Genomic DNA, 20,469 nt, shown 5'->3' with positions numbered 1-20,469 from the left:
TTCAGCGTTGTCTCAGAGTTGATGACGAACACACACAGGAAGAGACACGCACGCTGATACACACATACACACACACTCTGGACACACACACACAACACAGAGACAAGGAAACAGGAGGAGCAGAAAGGTGATGAAGAGGAGGCAGAGGAGGAGGACGAGGGCTGTGAGCGTCAATGCTCTGCTGCAAACATTACTGCATTTATCACATGCTGTAATTGAATATCTCTCCTCAGCAGTTACTGTAATGTGCAGCATGTGTGTGTGTGTGTGTGTGTGTGTGTGTGTGTGTGTGTAAGACACCACTGAGCTTCTGAACAGCTTCTTTCAAAAACTCTTGGACAGCTCAGCAGACGATGAACATAATCTGCAGGTCACAAACTGAACTGAAATTTAATTTGGAGAACAGACTCAGGTACATGATGTATTAAGTCGTCTCAGGCAAAAACAGCTCAGAATAGTTTGACACATACAGGACCTGAATGAATCAGAGATTATGTTATATATAGATGTTATCATTACACACACACACACACACACACACACACACACACACACACACACTGAATCCTCCACAGGACACGCAGCAGAATATGACCACACATGCTCTTGGAACATACAAGGGCTCACAGCTCAAATGATGACTTAATTTGAAACACGATACAAACATTTTTTGATTAAATGCATCAATCTATCACATGCTGTAATTGGTGTCTCTTCTCAGATGCCCTTAGCTTGTAATCAAGCCCCTGCAGCTGTGCTGAGTGCTTCCTGACACTATCTGTGACACCACCAAATAACCATTACTGAAGAAAGAACATTGTTTGCTAGCTCAAATGATGCTTGGACAGTACTCAGCGGTTGATAAAGTGCCTCTGCTGTAATCTGCACCTCTGTGTCAACACTGAACTGAAATATCTAAAGGTGGGCTGTTGTTGTCCAACAGTTTCCATGGCAACAGACACAGGTACATGATGTATTAAGAGGACGTCCTCAGGTGGACATGTTGTGAAGATGAACAGAAAATCAATAACTGACACATACGACGGACCAGGTGAATGAATCAGGCTGACCCTGTTATATATAGATGTTATCATTACACTCACTGTTGCAGCAGTGCAGCTCTGATTTGAAATAAAGAAATCAAAAGTCCTCCACAGTTAATTTCTTGCAAATGTTTCAGAATAAAACACTGTTTGGTAGAAATTCTCACAGCTCAATATGGATTAAAAACTGTTGAACTAATGGAATTTTAAACATTCAATTAATTTGATTAAATGTAACAGGACTCAATCTAAAACCAGAGTGATAAATGGTGTGGTGTGTTTGAGATGCAGCTGGTAGCCTCTGCAGCTGTGCTGAGTAAAGGCCCAGACACTATCTGTGAGTTTGATTCCTTTATATCCTCCATTATGAAGAAAGAACATTGTTTGCTAGCTTGATGCTAATGGCAGTACTCAGCGGGTTGATAAAGTGCCTCTGCTGTTTCCTCTTTACTCTGTGTGCTAACATCCCTACAGGAAATATCTAAAAGGCTGGGCTGTTGTTGTCCAACAGTTTCCATGGCAACAGATCGCTCTGTGTTCCTATTGGTCAAAGTGACGGCTGCGACGGGAGAAGTCGTGGAAGATGAACAGAAAATCAACAACTGACACCTTACGACGCTGCGTCAGGTAATAATCAGGCTGACCCTGGCATAAGTCCTGGTTTCAGACCTCACTGTTGCAGCAGTGCAGCTCTGATTTGAAATAAAGAAATCAAAAAGTCATTTTCATAAAGTTAATTTCTCTGCATAAATTTGTTTCCAAATCAAAACACTTTGGTAGAATCACTTCACCTCCTAATATGGATTAAAAACTGTTGGAACTAATGGAATTTTAAACATTCAATTAATGTGATTATTTACGCTTCACTACTAACATCTAATAATCCATCACGTCTTAAAGAACTAATCATTTGACAGCCCTGATGTATCCTCATGTTTGGAGGGCACCTTTATGGGACTGAATCTGAGCGCTGTACGTTGCTTAGTATGGATCTAATGAGGCGCCCTGAACAGAGAGTCGTTGGCTAGAGATGATACGCCGTCTCATGGCGGTCACTTCCTGTCAGTGTTACAGATCAGAAGCACAGAGAGTCGTTGACTAGAGATGATACGCCGTCTCATGGCGGTCACTTCCTGTCAACGTTACAGGTCAGAAGCACAGAGAGTTGTTGACTAGAGATGATACACCGTCTCATGGCGGTCACTTCCTGTCAGCGTTACAGATCAGAAGCACAGAGAGTCGTTGACTAGAGATGATACGCCGTCTCATGGCGGTCACTTCCTGTCAGTGTTACAGATCAGAAGCACAGAGAGTCGTTGACTAGAGATGATACGCCGTCTCATGGCGGTCACTTCCTGTCAACGTTACAGGTCAGAAGCACAGAGAGTCGTTGACTAGAGATGATACACCGTCTCATGGCGGTCACTTCCTGTCAGCGTTACAGATCAGAAGCACAGAGAGTCGTTGACTAGAGATGATACGCCATCTCATGGCGGTCACTTCCTGTGAACCTTCAGCTTTTTCAACGATACAGAACGGAGCGTTGACAGGAGTTTGAATTTGAATTTGAATTTATTAAAGGATAGTTGTTTGTTTCAACTCATCTTGTCCTGAATATTTGGTCTGAACTAGACTTTGGAGACACTGATGTGATTTGTAAGAAACGTGCAGATGTAACGTATTCGTGGTTTGCAGAAACATACAATGCCAACATTTTCTTCTGGCTGGGAAAACAGTGGACTGTGAAATTCAACTCTCAGCGTGGTGATAATCTCTCCCCGTCCCACTGCAGACAGCAGATGACCATCTGCAGCATGTTTTTTGTTTCATGTTCTGAGGTTTGGTACCAGGCCTGATCTTTGACCTTCCATTGTCCTGAAACTGGCTCCATCAGAGCAGCAGTGACTCAGACAACAGGAAGTGTGCTCATGCTGCAGCTTCTGTCTACAAACAATACGCTCAGAAACACAATCATTATTGGAAACTTCTTATCGCCTTGTTTTTATCTGCAGCTAAACACAAATCAACATGTGAGACACTATGTTTGAACAGCACTGAAGTTGACACGGCGTCCCAAAACGTCAACAACCAACACACCCAGGGTACCTTGGACGTCATATGTGGATGTGGAAAGTCCATGAGCAAACGTGGACATGTGACGAGGTCACAGTGAGGATGGGTTGGCCTGTGGGAGGTCTGTTTATAAAGGGTAGGTGTAAAAATCCAATCAAATGCTTCAGTCTTTTTCAGTCCAGTGCCGAAACCTAGATTGGTTCAAACTAAACAATGCTACAACTGAGTCCGTATCCAAAAAGTCCATCTGTCCCTGAACCCACCGTCTGCAGGCTCCCACTCCTGCAGCACAGTAACCAGCAGCCGTGTGGGCGCACCTTGTCACAAATTGTTCGTTTTGGTACCTTGTGTGTGTTTGGCGTGGAGATAATGGATGCCAGGGCGGCCTAGAGTTTGACAGAATCAATCCTCAACAACCGCGAGCCCCAGCACGGAGCCGCACAGTAAATCCCACCTGCTCACTTAGAGTAAGCTGACCTGGAAACCTGCACGACACAACAAACCGCCTGACATGTGAAATGAGAATTCCAGTGCAGCGAGCGAAGTGTGGAAGTTTCCCCCCTCATTTAAACGGGGAAGGCTGACTGAGCACACACACTGTTCATCAGTCTGCTCGCAACACACGTTTATTCACAGCAGCCACCTGAGGCTGCCTGCTCAAGGGCACGTGACTGCACTCAGATCTGAACCAGCAACCCTCACACACACCTCTGGGCTCCTGCTGCCCCCATAAATATTCCTCATCATGTCCAATTAAAAAGACTTTATCGACCCCCGAGGGGACACAAAGTCAGCAGCGGAGAAAAAGCGAATAAATGACAAATAAACGGAGGATAAATGTCTCTGTGATGCAAATCAGACGTAGGTAGTAAGTACAGTCTGTGTATCAGAGGCCACTGACTGACTGACTGACTGACTGACTGACTGTAAGTGTGATCAGTAGTTTCAGGCCTGTGCAGGTTTACATGAAACACTCACACACACTGATGCAAATGAAGGTAGAGGATGACTTAGGATTTCTAAGGTAAAGACACTGAATATCATCACACACACACACACACACACACACACACACACACACACACACACACATACTCAACAGGGTAAATGATGTTCAGTGACACACACACACACACACACACACGGACACACACACACATACTGCCCTCTGCTGGAAGCTGCAGACGCTCCAAACAGGTGCACAAATGTCACTCCAGTTTTTCTACAGGATAAACTAGTTGAAGCAAAATGAAGTGAAGTGAAAGATTTCAGTCGACATGTGTTTCTATCCAGTCAGCAGCACAGTGAGTCAGCACAGAGCTCAGTTTGATGACCTCATGGACACATGTCTGATCTTTGAGTGGTCAGATACAGATACAGGGGCGTCGAAGTGAGGGGGGGAAGTGGGACTGATTACCAAGGGCCCCAGTGGGAGGGGGGCCCTCAAACAGCCTGAAATGAAAAGTTTTTATTTCTAATTAATTAGTGTCACAACTAAATTTAAACTGGCGGAATAAATCATATCTTTCGCGTGGCTCTAACACGATGGTCCTATGTCACAGTCAAAGAGGTTCAAGGATGGTTGTTGTCACAGTCTGTGATCAGAGACAGCCTGGGATCAAATTCTGACAGTGTGACGCTGTCACCACCTACATCCACTAACCAACCAATAGAAACGCAGCATGAAATGAGCCAATCAAACAGACAGATAGCAGCTCGCCATGAAGGCAAAACTAAAGCGCTAAAAGAAATGTGAGGAAAACCTTGTGATGTGTCCTCCAGCTCTGACCACGATCGAGTCAAGATAGACGAAGCATATTCTTCAAATATTCTACCAATATTTTTTTTTTTTTTTTTTTGGACTTTTTTTCAACTTATTTTCTGATATTTTAATATTTTACAGATAATTTATCTGTATTTTTTCTGACATTTCATTAACATTTTTTTTCAGACATTTTACTATTTTTATTAACAATAATAATTGTATTAATTCTATCAATGTTTCCCTCTATGTTGTGCTTCACAGTTGAAGTAATAACCGTGCAGCATCACTCAGTATGTGAAGCTGTTGCATTATAGCCTGTGATTCAGCAGGCCCTGTCATCGTACAGTCTGCAGACATCAAACCTGTCGTACACAAGTTTGTTAGATCCATGTGACACAGTGTAGCTGCACTAAACTTATCAGACTGATAAAATCTCGGTCTGTAGGAGGCTTCAGGGACTGCTCGATATTTACGAGAAGAGAAGGGTTGGTGCAAAAAGGGGGACAGATGTTAAATAATTTTTTTAAGCACTGGGGAGGGACTTATTTTTTTTATTCTGGCTTAGGGGAGGGACATACAGATTTGAATGGTTGTATTATTAATGTATTATACTGCAGATTTTTAAATAAAACATGCTGTCCAAATATTGGCAAAGTTATGTGAGCATGTTTTAACACACCTTCCAAAAGAAACAAAAGTTATAATCACTTCATTTATCACAGCAAGAAACTGTTAAAACAAAAAGTATCATTGGATTTTCAAATAGCGAACAGTCCTTGAACACATCATGTGCAACAAACATCAGATAATAGACCGTAACCAAATCTGAGCTTAAACAGTGATATTTCATCAAAAATAAACGGTTTGCAAGACAAGAGTGAAAAACTGAGGCTTTTTTTAACTCCAGGATTTCATCTTCAACTTTTAACTTGAAGTCCCCCCCCCCCCCCAAAACTGATTTTGTAAAATAATTTTCTAAAGGTGTGTGAGAGACACATGGATGAAGAGAGGATGGGCTGGGGCCCACAGAGACTGCTGATGCACAGGGCCCAGAGTTTGGTGCTCCGCCCCTGGCCTTCCCCTTTGACCTCCAGTTTCCCCTACATGTTTTCCCTCTTCAGTGAGATACCCTTTACACACACACACACACACACACAGAGGAAATGTTTGTTGTCTTTACGTCTCCAAAAGCCCTGATGGGGAAACGATGCTGACACACACACTTTTAACTCTAAACTGAGTCAGTGAAACTCATCCTGTCTCCCGGTCAGTGTGTCGACCTGCACACACGTTGCGTTTTTTTACGAGAAGGTTCATGTGTTTTTAGGACAACGTGGCAGAGTTAGTCTCTCTGGGCTGACATGTAAAACTGTGTCACTTATTTTGTTCCAGTTCTATCTTCTTAAATTAATAACAAAATGGTTCTCTTCTAATTTGTCATATCGCCCAGCCCTGGCTGAGAACATGGGCAGACAGCAGGTACGGTGGCGTCTCCAGTCTGATGTGGAGCTCACAGCTGAAGCTACTTGGTTTGTTAAAATGATATAACAGAAGTGCAGGTTTAATAGATTCGATGTGGACAGAGAGCTCTGATGTTACACGTTACAACATGAAAGTTTGTCCCTGGGACACGGTGTCATCATGTGTCACTCAGGAGCGATTGCTGAGTCAATGCAACACCTGGTCAGATTCGGTGAACCGCTCTGGTTAGTGTTTTCTGGTCACATCAAACCGGTTTGAAATGTATTAGGTCAGCCAGAGCTGAGCTGGAGCTCAGTCTCATGGTGAGATATTAGCTACATTCTGCACTGAGTCCGGACGACGTTCATTAAGAACATATTTCTATAACAGACGGCGTGGACATCAGTAAGTGGGCCGTGGGTCATATTTCACTCTGTCCTTAACACAGTGTCCAAATGATTGTAGATTAATAGTCATGGTCATTCTAATAACACTGGTAATAATACTGCATGTGCTTCTCTCACTATCTGATGTGTGCTTCAGGAATTAATTTGAAAATCACCGCCCATCTCTTTTAGAGAAAATTATAATTTCCTGAAGTTCATCATTCAGCCTGCACAAGTGTTTCATTTATCCGCCACCACTACGGCTCCTACTTGGAGCTATTAATATTTCTGCAGGAGTTCATGTCACTATTATGAAAATAGATTAGAAGCCTTTAGTGGTGGAGAAAATAAAGTCACTGTGCAGAGAGCTTTAACATTCAGTGCACCTACAGAGCGCATTAAAGACGCTGCAATAAACTGCAAAGGGCACCTTGTTGTGTTGTGCTGCGAGCAGGAAGACAGCAAAGACACAGTTAGTGGACAAACACTGGGTGGGATTTCCTCTCCTCCTCCCTGGCTCCTGCCGCACATTGTCCGCTTTCAGATGCTGGCCGAGTGCCGCTCGCCGAGGAGAATAACAAAATGCGCCTGTCATGAAACCCACAAAGATGCATTCAAACAAAACACACACACACACACACACTGATATGGAGCCAAATCATTCATCAGTGTGCCGGGGTCGAAAACAGATATTACCTTCATCATCATTCTCACACTAATGACATACTCATAGATATTATATCTAATTTATCTGCATATGAAATGTAAAACAACAACACAACCATTTTAAGTGTTACCTTAAGGTGTGTACTTTGATTATTCCAAATGTTTCCAACAATGTTTAAACCCAGAGAAATCTGTGGGTTTAATAAGAGACGATGGGCCGTTTCGTGTTTGTTTTGTTTCCATCGTCAGCTGAAACACTTACAGAATGTTTGAAACATGTGTGCAGAGTGTGACGTACCGCTGACTTGAATTAAGTCTTTGTCTATTTATTGTTTTATTTATTGACACTATTTGGATCATAACTGTTTTCAGCTGACCTCAGATTTGTGAAACTGTTTGACAAATGTTGTGACAGTAAATTAAAGTTTAAACACAATAAACCATCTGTTTTCTTCAACTGTTCAACTGTTTTCATAATGATTTGACCTTTTAGCGTGACAAATATCGACATCGACTGATACGACATTTTTGTGATACCAAAGGCAACAACCTGTGTGTAATGATGACGGTGACGACACCTCAGAAACAGAAACAGCTAAGGTGCGGCCACTTCTAAATGAAGCAGATGCAGAGAAACTGACTCATGTCTTTATTTGAAGCCGACTCGACTGTGACGCACTTTTTACTGAGAGACTTGAGCTGATTGAAACTCTGCAGCTACGAAGCAGAACGAAGAGCAGAGAGCACATGAGGCCAGTCTGAGCTGCTCTGCACTGACTTCCTGTTACATTAACAGTTGATGTTAAGCTCCTCCCCCCTTGTATACAAAGCCTTCCATGGGCTGGGACCGAGCTACATCACTAATTCCCTTGGTAACTGTAACTATTTGCCTCCAAGAACACTGCGATCATCTGCTGCTGGTTTATTGGAGGAAGATCTGGGACGCAGCCTTTATCAAACTGTGACCACACGACCTGCAGATATCAGAGAAGCTGCTCGCTGAATATTTTTATATTATTTAACTCGCTCTGACTCTCCTCAAACACATCTGACACTCTTTCTATGCTTCACGCTGCTGCAGCTCTTTAAAATGTTGGATCTTACTGGATTTAATGATTCATGGTTTTAAGTCTTTTTTAAGTTCATTATTTTCATGTGAAGCACTTTGTGCTGCATTTCTTGTAATGACAAGTGATATATAGATAAAGTTTATCATTATTAATGATGGGTGCCTTTCTCATATCTTTGTGGTCTGACTACATTTGCATTTCTGAAATATTTCTCTGAGAACAGAGCTCATTTTTGACATTTTAAAGATTTAAAATACATTTTTTAAGGAAAAAAATTATAGAACATAAATGAACCATCTGTTTGTTGCCTCTGTGTTTTTCACATGTGTTGTACTTCACATCAGAGGCTGTTATTCTTATCTTCATCTTAAGTTCATCTTTATAAGTGTAAACTTGTAGCTTTATGAGGCCTCCACCAGTTTAACCCGACACGATGAGGCATGTGTTTCACACGCCACATAAAGAGCCTCTCAGAGCGACGGAGGGAGCAGGACGCTAAGTGAGTCACTGTGTCTGAGCCGATCGATTAACGTCTTCCCCACTTGACTCTGCTGCCGTCCTGCCAGACAGCCAATAATGAACGACACTTAACAAACAATTAACACTGTGAACCAAATTCCCACATGTCCATGAACACACCACGGCCACAGTTACTGAGGACGGACAGAGGAGGCAGAGGAGGTGAGGTAACTCTACTTACATAATATTTGTTGCTTTGTATCAGTAAGGACAAATGATTAAATTGTGAATAAATTCAGACCTTGGTGAGCTCCTGAAACCCTGCTGTGAGTTTGGACTCATAAATACTTCTGCACAGAAAAACAATTTTTCCAAGGTAGATTTTGTGAAGCTTGATGATCTCAGCTTGGAAAACATTTTGAAAAATGAAAAGCTTCTTTGTCACTCAGTGAATCGCACAGACTCAGTTTTAAAGTTCACCTAAGTTGCCTGGTTACTCCAACATGCACGGAGAAATTCGTCCTTCCATTAAAAATCATAAGGGAAGAAAAATACTGTCTGAGTCAACAGTTATACAACCAACAATTATTTTACTGAATTAATTTGCTGATTATTTTCTCAATAAATTAATAATCACTGCACATGGAGAGACATTACATCCCAGCCACACAGCAGCTCAGTCATGGGGAGGAAACGTTGCTATCGTACGTTTCTGTGAACCACACATACGTTAAATTTGTACATCTCATCTGTATCACAGAAACGTTTCTGAAGTGGCGCTGTAACTGAGCTGACTGTGTCATCAGGACGTGGAGGAGATGGTTGAGGGTAGGGATGCACCGAAATGAAAATTTGTGGCCGAAGCCGAAGCCGAATAATATTAAACTCTTGGCAGAATACTGAGTACCGAATACGGAATGCTGTTTTTAGTTTTTCATTAGTTTTTGCAGATGAACCCCCTCCAGATTAGTGTTGTTGGGACCCACTGTATGATACCAGTGACAGTATCATGGTTCTGAGTAGTATCATGATACCACAGCGAAAATGAGGCAGATGTGCCTTTTGTCATTTATGAAAAGATAAATCACTTTTCTATAATACATCAATGATATTTCAATGGAATAAATTACTTATTGACTTATTCATACTTCAAAAACAGCATCAATAAGTGATTAACATAGGGGGGATCAAAATAAAATAAATAAATAAAATAAAAATCAACCAGCCACCCTCCTCCCCTGACAAGTAAAGAACAGTCCCTTCATAAGTAAAGAACCGTCCCTAAAGTGCGCTGAGGTTTGTGGACCGTTACCTGCCACAAAGAGAGAAATGTGAACAGCTCGTTTCTCCTCTGACACGTCACATACCTGTGTGCCGCCACGGCTCAGCTGTTCAGGTACTTCTGGGCAGTCATGACAAGTTATTCACCTGGAGCCGGACTTCTCCGTCGCCGGTAAGCCGTTATAATGCGCCGCTATATTTGACAGGAATACGTATTCCTGTCCATGTCTGTGACCCCCGTTCAACCCACAACCGGCGGGATGCGCCGTTTCGTTTCTGCTGCTGGTTGAAATCTGTACTCACACAGCGTGCTGAATGACTTATTTTGCCTGCACAAAACTATTTTTAGTTGCAAATGCGAGTGTGTTGACGGACTAAAATATCGCCACACTGCCGACATTTTAATCCGTCCGTCACCGCACGCTGTTTGATTGCGTTATCAAAACACGCCGCTATTATTCGGCCTTGCTTTTCACTTATTCCACCGAATACCAAATGTGTGTTTTTTTGCAATATTCAGCCGAATATATTCGGTGCATCCCTAGTTGAGGGTGTGACACCACAGCGAGATGCCTGCCAAGCTGCAGAACGCTGCTCAGACCAACAACCAAACCATCTGTTTTCCAGCTGATTTTTAGCCACCAAACGTGGGTGTTTTTTAAGCGACCCGTCACTGTGGTTCCACCGTTAATAGTGGTCAGTTTTTTACAGAGATATTGCTGCGTTTCCAGCGGAGATGGTGGCAGCAGAACCAGGTGTTTTGATCCAAAACCTGATCTTTTCCTCATGAACAGGTGGTTTTTGTACCTCAACATAACCAAACATTCATCGCAGGATTGTTGAAACATAAAGAACGGTAGAGTTTCAAAGTATCCACGACATGACAGCTGACAAATCAGTATCCTGATCTTAATGAGGATAAAGACTTCACTGTCTCTGTGTTACTGTTACTGTTTTTAATAATTTATTATTTTTCTACATTTTCTATTTGTTTCACCTGACGTGTTGCCATCTGGGTCATGTGACGGCCTCCTATTGGTTCTTGCTACTATACAGATGGTAAATAAACCTGCACTTGTTAAGCACTTTTATTGTCTTCTGACCTTTTAAGGCATTTTAAAATTACACGTCACATTCACCCATTCACACACTGGTGGCCGAGGCTACCGTACAAGGTGCCACCTACTACTCAGTAACCTTTCACACCAGTGGCAGCTGCTGGTCTTTCAAACAGGGGAAGCTCACTTTAAATTTACATCATAACTTATAAATATCAAAAAAAAAAATATCAAGATGGCACTGAGCTCGAAATGCGGCCGGTGTGTATTTCCAAAGTGCTGGCAATCACAAAGGGGTTCAGCCTTTTAGACAATTCCTCCAATCATCATGCAGACACCGAGCGTCCTCTCCTGCCTACCGCTCCATTTAGTTGCATTTATCCAATGAGCGTCTCGCTTTGCTGCATGAAACAAACCTGCTCAGCGCTGTCTCATAGGAATGCTCGGAGGCTCCGCGTCCACCATGCTGACACGAGAATGTATGACAGGGAGGTCGCGTTTGAAAACTGGTGATAAACAGCTGACGTCTGAACATCAGAGTCGTGATGTTAAACGCATCCCAGCGCACGTTTAATGCAGTGTGAATTCTTTGATGTAAATTCAATAGTGCATATTTGACCATTTCTTCTATGGAATTTTAGGAGAAGTTCAGCCTCCCTTGTTGTCTCAGAGCAGTCGCCCCTGATGCACACACACTCACACATCGACTGAACAGCCCCATCAGGAGCAGTCTGGGGTTCAGTTTCTTGATCAAGGATACTTAGATATGCAAACAGGAGGAGCCAGGGATCGAACCGCAGATCTTCCAATTGGTGGACAACCTGCTCTACCTCTGAGCCACAGCCACTCCATAATTAGTTAGTTAGTTATTTAGTTATTCAACGCTATAAAACAGTGATTTAACAACATAATTGACAACTGTCTGAGCCAATCAGTGGGCTCACATTCAGTGGCGCTGCTTGCAATTGGTTGGATGTGAGTATGGGCGGGAAACTTGCTTCAAATGACGTCACCAGAACAAGATGGCTGCTGCCATATCCAGGATATTTTAGCTTCACTTCTGTACAGTTGGGGTTAGTGGAGACGCAGCGTCCATCTTACATGGTAGTGTCACAGATACAGCCAACAGATGGCTCTAAAGGGCGGAGTCAGACATTTCACACAACAACAAACGAGGTGACGGTGCAGGAGGTCGTAATATTGTACCTTTAAATGGAGACAACGCTGTAGACAGCAGTCGTTTGTGTGGCCATTAAATACATCCTGATGTTGACAGAGAATTCTTTCACTCTATAATCGATTCGTTCCATTCTGCCATTATTGAAATTTATTTACTCATGAGGTCGTAGCTTTGTTGTGTTGTGTTATGTTTTTGAAGCCCTGACAAAGGCCTGGACTGGCCCAAACATGTTGGCTCTTTAATGATTTCACCACCACAATAAAGGCTTTTTAATACTTCCTTCCTGGTTTTCTGTATTTTTGGAGTGCCTGGATTGCCTTCCTGTGCAACCTGGATAATGGACTAGAGGACGCCGGCACAGAGACGCTGTTTGAGCCTGTTTCAGTCCCTTTAGTGTGTAAACATGGAGGATTTGTTCTGTATATGACCACATATCTGGGAGTCACTGCATCTGCACACGAGTCAAGTCTCATGAAGTTACAGTTATACACAGGCTTTACTGTACCAACTGTAAGACACAGCTGCTCACTGTATCCTCCACTGAGTAACAGCTAACCTTGGATTCCATTTAAAAATGTAATTAACCATTAACATCCTGTCGTCTGCGTCTCGACCCTGCAGCATGTTTTTGTACTGTGTACAGTACTAACAAGGTCGGGGTGTATTCTCCTGAGGAGGTCAACATGTAGAGCGCTGCGTTAACAGCGTCAGAGATAGAAGCTCGACTCCCACCGGATCACAACAACATGTATGCACTCTCAAGTCCACGAGGAGCTCGGGATGAAAGCGCCAGCCAAATGGCATCGAGAAAAAAAAAGAGGTAATCCTGACAGCTACACAACACACACACACACACACACACACACATACACACACACAGCAGATGATACGGAGGAAAAAGTGCTTGTTAAGGTGAAACTCAAGGTCGCAGGATTCAGGTTTCTGTGAACTTTGTGAGGATTGAGAGCCACAAAGACTCTGCTCTGCAACGACCAATTAAAACTACAAGATAAGGCAAAGTGAGGTCAGAAGGCTAATACTGTGTCTGTCTGTGAACGCTTCAAACACCTGGACTTCATTCTGATGTAGGAGCCGTAAAGAAGACACCTACTGCGAGCCTACAAGATGAAGCAAACTGTTCTCTGACATTTTATTACTGGAGGTCGTGCTGTTGGACTGAATATCTGCACGGCTGTGATCCAGTCGTAGATAATCAGGTCTGATATTCAGTCCGACAGCAAAACCTTCAGTGGGATATCACTTTAATACAACAGCTCTTCAGGCTCCATTTATTAACTGCAAAGAGCAGCAACAGATTTATTAGGCTCCGCCCACACAAACAGTTCTGCAACCGCACCGGGACTGGACTGTTGCCAAGCAACACAGAAACAATCTGGAAGATAGATATAATTTTAAAAGAAGTCTGGGCCCAATGACAGAGAGACACGTTAGAGCGGTTAGACGGTTTATATGAAGCGACGTCATCGCACAGAAACCTTCGTCAGCTCACGTGGGAAAAGGTTGAATTGAAAATTTGAATGTTTGGATTCGAACACATAAAAGCTCAACTGGGTAGATACGATATAAAAACATTAAGATATAAAATAGTGGATAAATAAATACAGAAAATAAACTGACCCAATGAACCAGTTAGTTTATAACATGTAAGAAAATAGTAAAACAAAAAAAATATCGCTCACAACTTTCCAGATTCTGTCTTCAAATTTCGTGTTTTGTCTGATAAACACTCAAAAAAACTTTATTTAATTAACAGTTGTATAAAAGTGAAAAAAGCAGCAAATCTTTAATGTTCTTTGCTTTATGATTGATTATGAAAATGATTGCTGATCACTTGTCTGCTGAGCCAGTGATTAATTAATGGACTGATCATTTTAAACTGACTCCTACACCTGTGTGTTTATTAGTTTTCTCCACATGAAATGGTCACAGAGTCAGCACGCAGTGAAAGGACAGTTTGTCGGCACAAATGAAACAAAAAGAAAAACTTAACGATATGAATGTCTTGTATCATACAGATTAATGTATCATATAGATTTAGACTGTCTGGTCTGTGTCTATGAAGCTGCTGCACTTGTGTTTCCTCCTATTTTAACCTGTCTGATGGGAACACAGTGCTGCGTCACATGATCTGTGGCCTGTCCGATCTGTCCGATGAACTTGATCCAGGATGCGAAGCTGATTTAAAGGTAAAGTTTACCTTCAGCTTATTTCATGGTTTCATATTTTCCCAGAGGTCCTGAAATGTAAATGTGAGGCTGTAAACACACCATGTTTCAGAGACGCCACATTTCACTGTTTGTTCGATGTAAAGCTGCTTGTTTACACGTGTTTTGGCACCAGTGACTGTTTACTCTTCCTGTGAGCACCACATTCCTCCGTCCATATATTATGAGACCTGCTGCCTTCCTCACACGTCATCTGACACATCATGTCCTGACTGAAAACCTGCAGCAATGTCAACGCAACGCTTTAAAGCTCCAGAGTGAAGGACTTAAATTAATCTTAACAGGGTGTATTCTTCAGTGTTTCATCAGAATGGTTGTGTTCTGGTTCCCTCAGAATGAGCTGTTAATATCTACACAGGGAGCAGGTCCTCGTCTACAGAGATCACCATGCTGCACCGCCATGTTTCTACAGTAGCCCAGAGCGGACAAACCAAACACTGACTCTGGATAGAGACATAGTCATATTTTTGCATCAACCACCGTAATTAGCCCCTCGGCAACAAGCAGCACTGGCTTTTACCAGTTTAAATCAGCTGGTGTGTTTGTTTCTGAGAGGAAGAGACTCTGAGGATAATTCAGCTCCTCAACAATCAACACTGAAGGAATTCTGACCAAGAGAAGTTTCAGCTGGTTGTAATCTGTAATCCTCACTGATGGATGACGCTTAATCTACCCGGTCTCACTCTAAAGTCGATGAATACCAGCACTTGGTCAGGGATTTCTGGTGTGGGACTCAGATGACAAAAAGCACAAAACTGCAACCTGCCTTTACAATCTTTAAATTCTATCAAGAAATGAGGGCGTTTTATTTTGCCATGTTTATCATCGGAGACAGTACGGTAGATATCATAAGCCCCTTTTACACTGCCAGGTTTTCGGCGAATGTTGGGCCGTTTTGCCGGCAAGCTGCGAGCGTTTAGACACACAGAGCGAGTTGATCTGAGGTGTCCAATTTTCCGAATCGTAGGGTAGACAAATTGGTGGAACCCTTTTAGTTTAAACAGACCGAGGCGGCCTTCTGCAATGGGAGGGGCTGTTGATGACTTGTGGGAGGAGCTGTTGATGACGCCGCACATGCGAGCCACTGGCGGTGGATAAACAGGAAACAGCTGATAGCAGGAATTAGCGAGCAGCTAGTAGCAAGAGGGAAACACAAACCTGACAGACACTGTAAAGATGAGCAACTGGGGAGACAAGGAATTGACCTATGGCTAAGCCCCGCCCCCTCCACTCACTCGGACAAACTATCAACATTCAGTGAGCGGCGCTATGGCAGGTGTCACAGTACACGGCATTTCACAGGAGGCAACTGATGATTTTTGGGGACATAACGATCAGATGTCATTGAGAAGTAACCAAAAGGGCCTAAACTACGCATTGGAGGGATATATTCATCATTTTATTGTTGAGAAGGTCGATGAAAAGCTTAAATTACAAGCCAACATTTACAGGTCACAGTGTACGCTTGTGAACCGCATCTGGTTGCCGTCACCATCAAAGACAACAAGTTAAAGTGCCACTGAAGTTAAGGTTTTTGGCTCAGAATATGAGAAAAGGATAACGGCCTTTTTACCATCTTTACCAAGAGTGTCTCTCCGTTAGTTTGGTGCTACAGTATTTACACTGAATCATTCAGCATAACGTTTGCCAACCTTTGTTATCTCTGCCATTACAGATAAGTTAATGAAGCTAAGCTCCAGAAGTTAACGTTAGCTTAACTAGAGCCCTTTGGACAACAGCTAACAATGATGTACCATCACCAAAGTACAAAACTAGAACAAAATAGGCTAATGAACTCCCAGCAAACAAGGTGACATGATGAACAACACAGCTAGGAGCTAACGTTAGGCTAACTTTAGCTAACGTTAGCTAGAGATGTTAAAGATAACTTTATATTTCTTTGCAGCAAAGTGACAATATGTTGCCTCAAACACAATGTTGACTTACCTTAGAACAGATGTAGACATCATTGTTAATCTTATTCACGTTGAGTTGATGTTGTGGTCTAACGTTACCACACAACTTTATCCAAAGGAGACACTTTTCTCGCTTGAGATGTGGTTTAAAGTGTAAAAATACACCTGGTCGCCCAGCCTCTCAGGATACCTTGTGTCAGAGTTGCATGTACCCCATGCACACCGTTTGACCATTGTTAAACTTCAAATCTCAGAAAAAGCTCATAAAACCCAACAAACTGACTTTCTGTAATGCATTTCAATGGACGTCCAGGCAGAGAATGTCCCAGTGTATGGGAATGGCTATACGCACTGTGATTGGCTCATCGCGTTTGAGGGCGGGGCTTAGCCATAGGTCAATTGCGCGCCCTCCTTGTCCTCGCAAACGAAGAGGCCATTAACCGTCAGATGACGGGGACGGTGAAGAACGGGCCGACTTATGAGAGAATCGCTGAAGTTTAAAAAGGGGCTAGTGTTTACAGGTTTCCAGCTGTACGTCATCTTTGACTAAATGAGTGTAACAGTTTAGATATATGAACCAAAAACAAGTCAAACTACATTAAACTGTTTCCAGAATCTTGTTTCCACTTTAACTGTCCTCTTCAGTCAAGTGTCCCTCCTCTAGTGCAGCTGCAGGGAGGTGCAAAAAGAGGGAGGCATGATAAATAATTCTTTCAGCACTGGGGGAGGGGCTTGTGTTGTTTATTTTGGCTGAGGGGAGGGGCTACAGGTTTACATGCTTGTTTATTGTATTTATTTTACTGCTGATGTTTTAAATCTTTGAAGCCCCCATGTTTTCTTTTAAAATTGCAAAAACGACACCAGTGATCACAGCTGGAGACTGTGAGGACAGGAAGTGTTGTTGGAGTTCTCAATTTCTGACAGTCCTTGAACACATCATGTGTGACAAACACTTCCATCAGAAAAAAACACATCATCAAATCTGATCTTAAAATAGTGATGTCATCAAAATCACTGTCATCAAAATCACAATAAACTGTCTGCATGACAAGAGTGAAAAACTGAGGCTTTTTCCACCTCCATTATTTCATCTCCAACTTTTAACTTTCAAACATCAAAGTTTTAAACATCTAATAAGTCATTTATGGTGGAGGGAGGCTCACAATAAATAAACAAACACATAACCACAGTCTGACTCGAGCCTCCTCTCTGACCGTGATGAGTAGAGAACAGTCCCTTACACAGCAGCTCTGTGACCCTCACACACACCTTCAGATGTCTCGACAGTTCAAACACGTTAAAAACCGTTAACATGAAGTTTAAAAACATTAAACTGGTCCTACCTGTTGTAAACCGATTAACCGACTCCTCCGTCACCTCTCCATCGTCTCTGACACTCCTCATCCCGGCTCCGGTCTCCTGTTACCGTCAGGTTTGCTTCTCTCACCGGGTTGACGTCACTTCTTCACGGTTAAACGTTGCTGTGTGTGTCTGTCCGGTGGCTACATTTAGAGGAGACAAAAGAGTCCCGTCAGTCTCGTGAAGTGTTCACCGGCCATCACCAGGTGTTCCTGACAGCACGCGCTCAGTCCTCACAGTGCCTGACGGGTGCTGACCCCGCCCACCGCGCGCTACCGAGTGTCTAACGGAAACACAGGGTTAAAGGTCACACACCTGTCAGCAGGTAGCCTACTGATGCTGCAGTGTGAACATGTTTAACATCAAAGCACACCGATGAACCTGACTGACTCTGATGGACCAGCTTTAATTAGGCTGCAGTTAAATCCAACTTGAATGTTTCTCAATCAAACAACTATAAAAATAAATATTTTTTCATAATGTTTGTGAGCACCTGAGTAAATCTGACTTTTTTTAGTCTATAAATGCCTCCTCTGCTGTTTAAGCAGAGGGAGGCAGGTAAGGGACTGTTCTTTACTTATCAGAGGAGAGGTGTGACCTTTTTTTTTTACTCTCCCTGAAGCTCCAGGTATTTTCCCTTGACCCTCCCTGAGTGACTGGAGGAAAATCCATGACCCTCCCTCCTCCATAAATGACTTATTAGATTTTTAAAACTTACCCTTTGATGTTTGAAAGTTAAAAGTTGGAGATGAAATAATGGAGTTGGAAAAAGCCTCAGTTTTTCACTCTTATATGAGACATAGAATTAAGTGATTTTGATGAAATATCACTATTTTAAGTTCAGATTTGGTTTTGTTTTTTTCTGATGGAAGTGTTCATCACATATGATGTGTCAGAAAACCTTTATTGTCCCTTGCAAGAAGCAACGGAAATTCGTTTTTGACGCGCTCACAAATGTACATAGAATAAAAACGTTAAAACACAAGACCTTCTGAATTTTAAAATGAAAACTTCTGTTTTTACAGTTCCTGCGGGTTTGGAAGGTGTTTTTGCCAAAATTTAGAATCAATTTTAAAAGGCAAATCACCAAAATTTGGAAGAATGCAATTATCTCAAAATTCCACAAAATTTTATGCCAAAATTTGGAAAGCATGTTTCCTTCACCAATCAGCTGTAAAATAAATACAAAATAAAACATATTTAATGTGTATGCCCCTCCCCTAAGCCAAAACGAGAAAAAATAAGCCCCTCCCCAGTGCTTAAAAAATTATTTGACATGCCTTCCCCTTTCTGCACCTCCCCCTCATAAGTAATGAACAGTCCCTTAGTTGAGTTTATTAGTTTGTCGAACAGAGGTCCTGCTCAACACAGCTGCTGAGCCACAGTTACACAGGTGTCTTGTTTACACCTTTGGTCTCTGGTGAAAAGATACAGTCTATAAAAACTAAAGTACAATTAAAAGCAGTAAAGGTCATCATATCTAAAACCTCACACCAGAGATGGAGGACTTGACTCAAGTCAGACTTGAGTTGCAAATATGATGACTTAAGACTTGCTTGACTAACGTTGATAAAAGACTCGACTTGACTTTGACTTTGTATTCATGACTTGAGACTTGACTTTGACTTGAGACAGATGACTCGAAAGGACTTGGCTTTAATTCAATATTAAAGGCACGCTAAGCACCGCTGGGCGTCACTTCTGTTTACATTCAACAATGTTATCAAACACAGCGGAGCTAGCAAATCCTGCCCGTTGTGGGTTGAACGGGGGTCACAGACAGGAATATGGCGGAGCACTATGGCCACCGCAAGACGACGGTTTACCGGCGACGGAGAAGCCCGGCTCCAGGTCCAATAATTCCTCCACAGTGACTGTTAGCACCCAGCCCACTGTGGGTCTGTTAGGGAATGTGCTAAAATATACCAGCCGAGCTGCGTGATGTGTGTGGTTTATGCACTGATAAGGGACTGTTCTTCACTTATCAGAGGAGGAGGGTGGCTGGTTGGTTTTTATTTTATTTGATCCCCCTGTAGCCACAAATATTTTTCCTTGAGCTTTTCAAAGTGACTGGTGGAAAATGCATGACCCTTGACCATGAATTCATTCATTCATTCATCTTCTAACCACTTCATCCTCTTGAGGGTGACATCCAACTGACATTGGGCGAGAGGCAGGGTTCACCCTGGACAGGTCACCAGACTATCACAGGGCTGACACATAGAGACAGACAACCATTCACACTCACATTCACACCTACGGACAATTTAGAGTCACCAATTAACCTGCATGTCTTTGGACTGTGGGAGGAAACCCATGCTGACACGGGGAGAACATGCAAACTCCACACAGAAGGGTGAGGCGAGAGTGCTAACCACCACATCACCGTGCCGCCCACCATGAATTAGATTTTTAAAATTTAGCTGAGTTCATCTGATGCACCTGAAACCTGTGCACATGTGCTCCTAGTGAAAAAGAGAGAGCCCTGTTTGAACTCTGTTTTCAG

General features: G+C 42.6%; 1 protein-coding gene across 2 annotated transcripts in view; it reads right to left on the bottom strand.

Moving 5' to 3' along the window:
- Positions 1–18,171, bottom strand: part of slc4a11 (solute carrier family 4 member 11) — a 181,590-nt gene extending 163,419 nt beyond the window's left edge. For both annotated transcript variants that reach the window (XM_049596095.1, XM_049596097.1), the window contains exon 1: positions 17,948–18,171. In XM_049596095.1, the coding sequence (XP_049452052.1) occupies positions 17,948–18,008 (61 nt within the window). In that variant the 5' untranslated portion in view covers positions 18,009–18,171. The remainder of the gene's footprint in view (positions 1–17,947) is intronic.
- Positions 18,172–20,469: the final 2,298 nt, after the last annotated feature.

The sequence above is a fragment of the Epinephelus fuscoguttatus genome, linkage group LG14 (genome assembly GCF_011397635.1).
Source record: "Epinephelus fuscoguttatus linkage group LG14, E.fuscoguttatus.final_Chr_v1".
NCBI lineage: Eukaryota > Metazoa > Chordata > Actinopteri > Perciformes > Serranidae > Epinephelus > Epinephelus fuscoguttatus.
This window is presented reverse-complemented; position numbering and strand designations above follow the sequence as displayed.